We start from the raw sequence: 11,939 nt of genomic DNA, 5'->3' as shown, positions 1-11,939 counted from the left end.
CTACATAAATAAATAAATGTAGACATTTACATTGTGCATCAGTCTATAGGTAGCTTTTTCCACAAATATGGTGTCTTAAACTCTTTGAAAAGTCTTGTTGTTTCAGTTAACCAATAAAACGCATGCTTTCTGCTACATTCATTCTTCCATGGTGGGACGCCACGCCAAAATTGATCCCTCCATGGCTACATTACAGCTCGAGTTTTTTTTAATAGCGGGTGATAATCGCAACAAAGCGTATTCAAAAGTAAGTGAATTATAACAGCGTGAACTTTTCTGTAACTGTAGTAGTGCCGTGCGTTATTTGTTTACCCTTTAAGGTTATCTGCTGACTGGCTGACTGACAGGTGCGTGATGCATTTCACTTTACTTCAGGACACATTAATATCGCTCTGTAGGTCTATTGGAGACATTCATAAATATTCCTTGCAAATCAAATAAATGTGGGAGACATACTTGTTACATAAACGCAATAAATCGCACTTCAGCAGCGTTTATTTAAGAGCGCACAAGAAGATCTGCGCTTGAACAGCGTATATTTGAGGGGGCGTGCAAGAAGTTTTGTGCACAGGCAGAGGAAATCGGCGTGCAAGCAAAGAGATTCGCATGCTCGTAGGCTATTACATAAATGCGAATGCGATCTTGTAATACTGCGCTCACGACATTTGTCGTTGAAATAACGCCACAGGTAGTTGGTAGATCTGTGTAAAAAAGGCCTGCCGCCACAGCTGGAAAAATCCTAGAGGAAACACTGAAACTTGTTCTAGTTCATCTGTTTATATTTGAAGTTTATATATATTTATTTTGTCTGTACAAAAATCCAGAGGGGTCTGATGTTTCTTCGACCCCTAGCATTTTCTTAAATATATTGAGATGCAGGTTTGAACTTTTAAAAGCATGGTGAATAGTGACAAATTACATTTTTGTGTAAAATTTTCCTTTTAATATTATGTTACAAGAAAAATACTATTACTCTGTTTTTAAGATGTCAAAATTTACAAATTGCTCTAACAAAAAGAGAGTTTGCCAAGTCTTCTGAGATAGAGGAGAGGCTGCACAAACCCTGACGTCAGTCCTAAGCATGAAGCCACAGACCAAATCAAATAAAACCTCTCTGAATCTGTGAAATAGTAAAGCACAAGAGAAATAATCATAGGGCCATGCATGAACACCGCAGTCACCAACACAACCCGAATGATCTGAAAAGCCTTGAGTTTCTCTTGATTGACCCCCTCTTTCTTGTTGATGTTTTCTCCTGGTCCAGGACGCTTCAGAGCCTTCAGCACCATCAAGCAGCTGAACACTTTAATGCACAAAAAACCAACAAGCTCTGCCAGAAGTAGCTTATAAAGTTGACTGATGCTCACTGACACAATCAAGCTTGAGCCGATGACCAGAATCCACCCAAAGACCGAGAAAGAGATCCTGTATTTCATGGGTTTGAGCTTAAGGAAAGTCACGGGATGGAGAACTGCTACGTAACGCTCCACACAGATGCAGCTCTGAAACAGAGATCGACCCACCAATAGCACAATTCCTGGGAAGTACATTCCAATTATGCAATAAGTACAGTTAAATAGATAGTACTGTATGATAAACACATAGGTGACGCAGAAGAAGACTTCAGAAAGTGCTGTGTTAAAGAAGAAGATTTCATTGGTCTGTCCTTGAATCATCTCCTTCATGCTCAACCAAAGAACGTAAGCATTTGCTGGAAGACCAAGAAACATGTTGATGCTGAGAGCGATGGCGATGAAATAAGTAGGTACATTGCTGCACGAGCTGGAGTTCACTGTGAGAACTGATGGTAAGCATGTTGAAGCGTTTGTTAGATCCCAAGTCGCCATTTTTCAGCTCTTCAAAAACAGAAATTTTAGGATGTTTGATAAAGTTAACTTAAATTTTAATAAGTTCTGTGTTCATCCAACGAAATATTAGCAGATGCAAGCTTCACTCCAGCCGCTTCAGATTTCAGATCCAGATTTATGACTTATTGGAGAGTCTAGTACTTTATGAGCAGTTTTGCATTGATGCAGTATTCAAATAGTGTATTTCTAACATGAGAAATGCACATCTGGCTTGTAAATCAAAGGCTGTCTGTTCCAACCACACTTCTGTTTGTGAAGTTGAATTATTCTCCATGTTCACAGTAAAAATTATCAATTCCCTGTCCAGTCACGATAGTGTACACATGTAGAAGTAGTTGAAATGGAAGTGGCATTTGAGACTGATATAGTTAACATTTTTTAAAGTTTTTTTGTCCTTGCTTTTTGGTGCTGAAAATGAGAATGTACCAGCACCAAAACTTGGAATTTTAGTGGTAAAAATGTGTAGGAACCCTGAATATGGTAAACAATATGCATTAGATATGCTAAAGTATTTATACATTTTTGAATCAGTTAATAAAAATACATGTAGGCTTATGTCTGTGTTAGCTCTGATCTATTTAATAACATTTATTAATGGTAATATGAGGATAACATTGTTTTTTTTTTTAATCAGAAAGTAAGATTTGGTTAGAGAATATTGACAATGTTCATCATTCTGATATTCTAGCCTTGTTTATATTTAAAAAAAATCTAAAATTGTATACTTTTAATGTTGTTTATTTATTTATTTTTGTCCTCATGGTATAGAAAATGGTATCGAATATCAATATTTTTCAAGGTGTCATACCAAAGTTAGAAATTCCAGTATAATAACAGCACTAATATGGACATACCTGTATATCTTTTATTCAGTTGAAGTTAAACATATGTAAATTTTTGCAATATTTTAAAAATATACGTTGCATATATGACATGTTAAATATGTGAAATCCAAATATGAGATTGTATGTCATATAAGCAATTTACATATATTTCCATGTGTCATATTTCTGTTTGGGAATGTCAGCATAAGCGTATTACTGTTGCAGACATTCAAATGCAGCAGCATTGGCAGCTTAATCTGACAGTAGAGACATGTAAAGTTTGAAAAAAAGGGAAAAAAGGACATAAATTGAAGATTCAGAAGTAAATGGACTGAACAATTTAGTTTTATTTTGCGTGAGCGTCACAATATAAAGCTAATGTGTAGTGTGTTCCAGCACCAAAACGTCATGCAATTGGAGAAATTGTATTATTAGCAGTTTAGCAATAATAATTCTCCCCATAATGACAATTGGTCTTTTTGTGTTATTAATAATAAAACCTACAATCTGTGCAGTGAATACATTTACTACAGCGAAAGAGTTTTGTTAAATATGAAACCCTTTCACTCTCCGTTTGAAATAACTTATTAGATCAGACATAGTTTCATATTACAGAATGTGGAAGAAGTCATACTATTTTATTGCATTAGTCAATTAGCATTGCGTTACAAATATTTATTCTTATAGAAATATTCGGAATGGCCTGAAGAACACAAATAAAAACTATACATTGCCACAATTGTTTATTAATTTCATGTTTGATCATTAACCCATAATATCTTCTTTTTTCTCAGTTAAAGGTATAATTGATGTCTTTACATTTGTGATGACTGTGGAGTTTAAATACGTTAGGGTGCCCTCTAGGGCAGGGGTTCCCAAACTTTTCAGCCTGCGACCCCCAAAATGATAATGCCAGTGACTCGCGACCCCCAATATCCTCTGAGGTGATTATAAATACAGTGGTTATAATGCAATGGCGCACACACACCAATAGACCCAAGTCTATTCTTCGATACATTTTTTTTATGTATGTCAGTGCTGTTAATGTGCCAGAAAGTTTAACCTGGTGTTATAGAATCAATCTGCTGCTATTGCTGTGTCTTTAGTATAATGTAATTACCCCAGGGGTCGCAATCCAATAGAACTAGCAACTATAACCTACTATAGTAACTATATGGTAACCATGTAGTATATAGTAACTATAAATGACTATTTTTTTCTCTTCAGTAGGTTATGGATAAATATGGTAATTCTTATGGTTTAATAAAAATAAATAAATTTTTGGAAATCACCAGGCGACCCCCCCCCCCCCCCTTCATTGTCCCGCGACCCCTCTGGGGGTCCCGACCCCCACTTTGAGAACCACTGCTCTAGGGTATAGTATGAATGAAACTTATATTACATTATAATTATAGGTGGGCATGGATAAATTTTTTTAAAATCTAGATTAAAAAAAATAAAAAAATCTAGAATAATCTCGAAATTAATCTAGATTAAAATGGCACATATGAATTCTGCAGAAGGCATTCAGAAAATGTGTGCTACCCAAATAATAGGTCTTTAAGAGCGGGTTCCTCAAGCCAGGTGGCGCATTACACCAGGGGCTCATCTCCTATTTCCAAATGCATCACATAGTGCTTGAGAAACTGTTCTATTATGATAATTGGGATGAAAATAAAGGATGTTCAATAAGATGTACTTGTGTTTACTGTTTATTCAGTAAACATGAATTATGAACTGTAGGCCTACACCTCCAAACTCGCTTTTGATGTACGCACATACTGAAAATGTTGCTTCGCAAAGGCAAGTTCACAGAGCCCTGATGGTGTGTAAGACATTGAGTATGATTACATGGGCAACAATACTTTAATACGATTTTAATATGATTAAAACTACTCTGATTAAGAGTCTACCATGTAAACAGAGATTTTTGATTACTTTAATGCGACTAAAGTCATAACTGAACTAAACAGAAATTGAATTAAGACATATATTAGATATTAGTGGCATTACTGACAAACTATTACCGTCATGTAGGACTTTTCGCAATATTTGCCACATATCCACAGAGGCGGCTGTCAGTAGAGCAGTGTTTCCCAACCCTGTTCCTGAAGGCACACCAACAGTACACATTTTCAACCTCTCCCTAATCAAACACACCTGAATCAGCTCATCAGGACATTAGAAGTGACTCCAAAACCTCAAGTTAATGGGTCAGATAAGGGAGACATCCAAAATATGCACTGTTGGTGTGCCTTAAGGAACAGGGTTGGGAAACACTGCAGTAGAGGACCACACACACATATCGCGAAATGCCGAAATTTTTTTTTTCTTTACATTCGGTGTGCGTTATTATATTCCATAACACTCTCGCCAGTCCTTACTCCTTATTTGCGTCTAATACCCCAGTTGGTCCCACCACCAATTATAATATTATGGTTACCAAATGCATTTATTTGTTTAAAAAAACAATTGGAAATGTTCTCTAAAAATACAGGACTTATCTTGTCTCTTAGTGGATACATAGGAATTATAGTAATTAATGTCTTTATCACAAAAAATACCATAAAATGTTGTGATTATTTTTAAGTGCATATCGCCAATCTTTAAATGCAATAATACTTAAAACGTCACAGATAACAAGACATCACAGGCATAAGTAAAAACAGCTCATTTATTCATAGATGACCAGATTCTCATAGCTCTCAATGTTGTGAAGTTTATCGCTGGCAAAATCGATTACTAATTTTCTTTGTCCCGGCAGCTTGGGTGTGAACTCCACTTTGGCAATGGCAAATTCTTTAGGACCGACTGTTCCAACCCTGTAGATGGAAAAAAATCCAACAGGTAATGCCATGCAGCTTTAACAATTCTTTAAATTGAGTATTTTGTATGAGAAAAATAGATAGAAATTGTGGCATCTTCTAAAATCACTGGAAAAAATGCTGTAGTCTAAAATCTAAAACAAAATGTGTCGAAGAGTTGTAACACATGTCTGTAACTTTTTTTTGTTCCTGTGTTTAGTATGTGGAATTTAAATGAACAAGCCAAACGCAGTCTTTATTTTAGTTTTAATGTTTAATGTATTATAAACATCTGGAATATGTAAACTGAACTTTACATATCACACATGAGTGACTTCACTAACCAAATGTAGCAGTGCGCTAACATTCTTTTACTTGAGTGTTTTATTGCATGCACAGGTTTTGCATTTTGCAGGTAAACAAGGTTGTCTGAGGGATGGATTGGGGGTGAGGTCAACCACTATATGTAAGTAGCACATATATCAGAATGTACACAACATACAAGTTACAAATTTAAAGTTAAAATGTTTACAAACTACAAACTGTAAATCTTTAGATAAACACTGCTTTGTAAAAATGTCTAATATTTTATTATATGTATAAAATTGAATTGCAAGCGACTATCTCTAAAAATCAGCTTGTAGGTTGAACATGTTCTTTTCAGGGTTCCCACTCTTTGAAAGTACTTGAATTTTAGACATGGATTCCAGGACTGAAAAGTACTTAAAACAAACACAGGTCTTAAATTTGAAATTAAGTTAGTTTATGGTGTTATTTCAATGATTGTACTGTGCTGCTGTCAAAAACAGAATGAAAAAAGGAGAAATTCTTAATTTACAAATCTTAAATTTGAATCATGTACAAGAACTATGACAAATAAAGCAAATAAATCAACATTTCAGAAACCGCATTTGAATATTACTAGAATTGAATTCCAAATTTTATTAAAGTTCTTTGTTTTTTTTTTTATTCATTTTTAATGTCATTCAAAACATAATTAATTGCACATTTTAATGTAAATATTAACAGGTGTCTGCTGGGTCTTAAAGTCTTAAATTTTAAAAACTATATTTTAGACCTTAAAGTCTTAAATTCACTGAAATATTGTGTTGTAGGTCTTAAATCATTTTAAACGGCTGCTCAGTTGGGCCGACATCTATCCAATCACCAACAATACATCTCAATAAAACCTTATTCTTTATATTTATTTATTTTATTGCAAAGGGCTAAAATTGACAACAGCTTTTTATAGGAAATGTCCCTTTAAAACTCCCTAATCAAAGAAAGAAAACTAAAAACAATGTTATGATTCCTCATGATATTAGCAGGTCATTTGAAAATAGTTTAACCCTGTATAAGTCTAATATTTCATTCTTAATTGTCTTAAAATAATCTTAAAAAGACTTAAATTTGACTTGATGAAACCTGCAGAAACCCCGACTGAGTTTAAGTGAAATGCATGCTGGGCTGCAAGGTTATAATAGTTTTGGATTTTTCATTAGTTTTAGTTTCTATTTCGTTTTGACTTTTTGTTTTCAAATTCAGTTAGTTTTAATTAGTTTTAGAAGCAGATTTACTAGTTTTTATAACTTTTTTTTGAAATGACTCGTTTTAGTTCAATTTTTATTAGTTTCAGTATAGTTTTAGTTTTTATTTTTTCTAAATGAGGATATTTGTTAGGTGCAAGATTAAAAATCATCAGAATAAATATTGCATTATAAAAACTCATACATAGTCATACATTTTCTGTATGTATTCAGAGAGCACATGAACACTATCATCTACCTTAACCATCTACACATCCTCAAACTCACAAGATAGCAGCCTTAAGTACAATATGTGTGCAAGGCTGCTTCTGAGGTTAGACAGTTCAGATAATTTAGGACTCAACATTATATTGACCTTATTCTTCAATGCGGAAGTGTGCGCGTTTTTGCGATTGTTTTAGAACTTCCGACTCAGCTGCCATATGGGAGAAATGACTAGGATAATAAACGGCAAAAAACGGTCAAACTACTTACTCTACAAACAAGTGTTTACATTAGAATACGGACAAAGTAGAATATAATAAGAAAATATCAGTTTGCAACACCAAGCAGCAAAACGAGCTGTTTTTAACGTTTAAAAATGAATGAAAGTGAATGAGACCGGAAGTTTCGAGCCAAAATGATTCAAATGGCTGCGCCCACTCGTACGCAGAGAATAAGGTGAATAGTCAGCAATAGTAATTTAAGTCAGTTAAAACACCACCATGATCTGAAAAAAGTCTTACAGTAGTTTTGTAACACAACTGAAGCATGATTCGCTTTTGAAATGATTCGATTTAAATTCCATAATGATTGTTTGTTATGAAATAAACTTGTTTTTCTCCAGATCCTCTAATTTAAGCCCTCGGTTCACCCGCGCTGCTTTGTTTGGTTTACTCAATCACGCATGCGCAGTATTATCGGTTCACCGCTTCTTAATGTAACGTTACTGTTCTAATAACTGAATGAGAGTGTATATTGGATTATTTAGAGTCAGAGGGGGTATTAGGCTTGTTAAAAAGTAAGTAGTTTGTGGATAAGTGGTTACTGGAGACGCGAATCATTTCAAATGATTCAGTTTGATTTGGTGAACTAGTTCAGCCGGTTCACTTAGAAGATCCGGTTTAAAAGATTCGTTCGCGATACGGAAATAAAACCCATTATTGGACACAAATGTGTTAAAGTAATAGTTTACAGTGTCTGTATTTAATGCTGTCACCGTGCTGCTGTCATGTCCACTGGGTGTTTTTTGTCGCGGGAGCAACAATAGCGAGGATGACTGGAGGAGAACCGGCTCGATCTGGCCAATGGCAGCAGGACTACAGACAGGTGCGAAAGGGTCAAACACCTACAGCGCGGATTATAGTTACTTCTAAAAGGCTTACAGTAATATTATTTATTAAATACATTTGTTAGTACATTCAGTTAGTTTTGTATGTACACAATAGTTTCAGTTCTAGTTTTTTTTAACTCGTTTTTATTTTTATTTCAGTTTACGGCAATTATTTTAAAAGTTAGTTTTCGTTCGTTTTCGTTAACTATAAGAACCGTGTTGGCTGCTTAATTAAAAATATAAAAGATCATTGAAAGTTCTTGAGTCTGCTGTTTAAGAAAGAGTGAGAACCCTGTATTTTGCATCTTGTAACATTGGTGTGTTGATCATGCTTGTATGTTTTAACAATCAAGCATTACCACTGAACACGTGCGACATCAGTCTTGTGAACTGATCATGTGATGAGTTGAAATGATACCAGGTATGTCCGGTGGCAAATATGGGGAATGTAGTTTCACGGCCAGGAACCCTACTGATCAGATGACTTACTCATGAGTGATGGGTTTGCCCTCCGTCAGGTTGGCTCCATGTATAGTGAACAGGCAGTTCTCCAGAGGCTCCGGCAGTGGATTCTGCAGCGCTAAGTCTGCCACCAGATTCCGGCCCACTTTTGGCACACCCAGGATCTGTTGGAGACCAGCACGCACTTCATTAGAGCTGTGAGTCAAGCATACCTTCATTCAGATTATTAATATGCTTTTACAGTTTGTTAATTCTCTTGTGCAATCAGCTGGAGCACTGACTAGTCAACAGTGAATTAAAGTCAATGATAAAGTTAATTTGTACATTTGTTCACTCTAATAAACAAATCATTAAAGTAACTTATTGTAATTGATACATTTTGACTAATTAAAATGATATTTTAACTTAATTTAGGCAACCAAAGAGCAAAGAGTTTGTGCTTTTTGGGGTGGAAGAAACACTGGTGGATTTTCCTCAATACTATACATCATGTTTGTTATTGTGAACATCTGCAGTATGTTGATTTTGTCAAGCTAGCATGCTGTAAATGTGAAGTGTATAATTCAGTGTGAATCACAGGATGACATTTACATTGATGATTATTTCAGGGGCATCCAGTACGATGGTCTTCTTTGCTCGGTAGAATTCCCGTGTCTCTGCATCGATGAGTAAACCCACCAGTTTGATCATCCTGTCCTGAGTTATGGCTTTACTGTATTCTGCATACTCTAGACGGAGAGTTACTTTACCACCTGAAACACAAAAACAATGACACGGTTAGCTTTTAGAGTATTGCTATGGCCGTGATGAAAAAATTAATGCATTGTAATTCACTTTTAGCTAGTTTCTAACAGCAGATGGAGCTCTGTTTGTTTAACAGCAGATGGAGCTCTATGCTAGTGTTTAACAGCAGATGGCGCTCTAGGCTAGTGTTTAACAGCAGACTGAACTCTAGGCTAGTTTTTAACAGCAGACGACACTCTAGGCTAGTGTTTAACAGCAGATGGCGCTCTAGGCTAGTGCTTAACAGCAGATGACACTCTAGGCTAATGTTTAACAGCAGCCGGTGCTCTAGGCTAGTGATTAACAGTTGTTGGCACTATAGACCTTTTTCTTGGCTGTTGCATTGAGGACGACATAGCAACTAGCGTCTTCCGGTAGAATGTTTAGAACTTGCGTTTGGCTAAAGCAGACTCTAAATCATCTGTCCTCATCTTGCTGGATTTATCAGCTGCTTTTGACACTGTAAACCACCAGATCCTGATATCTACGCTTGAGTCACTGGGCGTTGCAGGCACTGTTATTCAATGGTTCAGATCTTACCTCTCTGACAGGTCATTCAGGGTGTCTTGGAGGGGAGAGGTGTCCAACCTACAGCATCTAAACACTGGGGTACCTCAGGGCTCTGTTCTTGGGCCACTTCTCTTCTCTATCTACACGGCATCTTTAGAACCAGTCATCCAGAAATGAATTTTCCCACCACTGCTATGCTGATGATACCCAGCTATACCTCTCTTTTCACCCTGATGATCCCTCGGTTCCAGCTCGCATCTCAGCCTGCCTGTCAGACATTTCACATTGGATGAAAGATCATCATCTTCAGCTTAACCTCGCGAAAACGGAAATGCTTGAAGTTTCTGCCAACCTGACTCTACACCATAACTTTTCAATCCAGATGGACGGAGCAACCATCACTGCATCCAAAATGGTAAAAAGCCTTGGAGTAACGATTGATGACCAACTGAACTTCTCTGACCACATTTCTAGAACTTCTCGATCTTGCAGATTCGCACTCTATAAAATCAGAAAGGTTCGACCCTTCATATCTGAACATGCAGCTCAAATCATTGTTCAAGCTCTTGTTCTCTCCAAACTGGATTATTGCAACTCTCTACTAGCCGGGCTACCAGCTAACTCTATCAAACCTCTTCAGCTGCTTCAGAACGCAGCAGCACGAGTGGTCTTTGATGAACCCAAAAGAGCACATGTCACTCCGCTCTCACCCGTTTGCACTGGCTGCCAGTTTGCTGCTCGCATCAAATTTAAAGCTCTGATGTTTGCTTACAAAGCGACCTCTGGCTTTGCTCCTTGTTATCTGCTCTCACTTCTGCAGATCTATGTGCCTCCAGAAACTTGCCTTCTGTGAATGAACGTCGCCTCGTGGTTCCATCCCTAAGAGGGAAAATCACTTTCCCGAACTCTCACATTCAATCTGCCCAGTTGGTGGAATGAACTCCCAACTGCATCAGAACAGCAGAGTCACTTGCTGTCTTCAAGAAACAACTAAAAACTCAACTATTTAGTCTCCACTTTCCTTCCTAATCTTAACTGCCTCTCTGGCTATACCACTAACTGTGCCCTCTTAAAAAAAATAAATAAATAAATAAATAAAATTTTCTAATGCTTTGCTTCTTAGACTTTACACACCTGAAACTTGTCTATAGCGCTTGTTCACTGCTGCTCTTATAGTTGTGTAAATTGCTTCCTTGTCCTCATTTGTAAGTCGCTTTGGATAAAAGCGTCTGCTAAATCACTAAATGTAAATGTGTTAAAGCCGTTATAATCTGTCAGATGTGGTTCAAGTGCGAGAGAAAAACGTTCTCCTAGTTTACGTGTCTGCCGTCAGAAGTACAGTGTGTGACCTGCTAGCTGTAAGTTCAGCGACTCTTCAATGCACACACACTCGCAATACTTCAGCGCAATATAGAGCAAACCAGATTACTGGCATGAAACTGAACAGGTGTGCAAGTCATGCAATTTACAAAAATGACCACTAAAAGTCAGTGACTGATACGCTGCTGATTTGCATGCTGATTTTAATCGGGAGCAGTTTGTTTGAGTTAGTTTGTGTTGTGTAGTATTTACAAGGGTTTGTTTTTTTCTGTCATTTCAAAATGTCACTTTATTTTCACTTTGTGACACTTATTCAATCGATGTGTTAGTGGGACAGTACAGTAGGGCTACGTGTTTGTGTCAAACAGTTTGGTGAACTATATTTGTTTGGGTTGGTTATATATTTGAAAGAAAGAGAAAATATTGTTTTAAGCGATGATGAGGCTTCATTTAAATGGCAGAAGATGCAATCTGACAACGTAGGGAAAATTCCTCACAGCAGTTGTTTT

At 36.6% G+C, this 11,939-nt stretch overlaps 1 protein-coding gene across 1 annotated transcript; it reads right to left on the bottom strand.

The window, feature by feature from the left end:
• Window positions 1–5,348: 5,348 nt before the first annotated feature.
• Window positions 5,349–9,589, bottom strand: LOC130217799 (protein-glutamine gamma-glutamyltransferase 2-like). The gene is made up of 3 exons (XM_056450002.1): window positions 9,409–9,589; window positions 8,845–8,981; window positions 5,349–5,514 (listed from the first exon to the last, which is right to left on the bottom strand). The coding sequence occupies exons 1-3, from the start codon at window positions 9,505–9,507 to the stop codon at window positions 5,367–5,369; spliced, it is 384 nt and encodes a 127-aa protein (XP_056305977.1). The 5' UTR covers window positions 9,508–9,589; the 3' UTR covers window positions 5,349–5,366.
• Window positions 9,590–11,939: the final 2,350 nt, after the last annotated feature.

This window comes from Danio aesculapii, chromosome 23 (assembly GCF_903798145.1).
Source record: "Danio aesculapii chromosome 23, fDanAes4.1, whole genome shotgun sequence".
NCBI classification, from domain to species: domain Eukaryota; kingdom Metazoa; phylum Chordata; class Actinopteri; order Cypriniformes; family Danionidae; genus Danio; species Danio aesculapii.
This window is presented reverse-complemented; position numbering and strand designations above follow the sequence as displayed.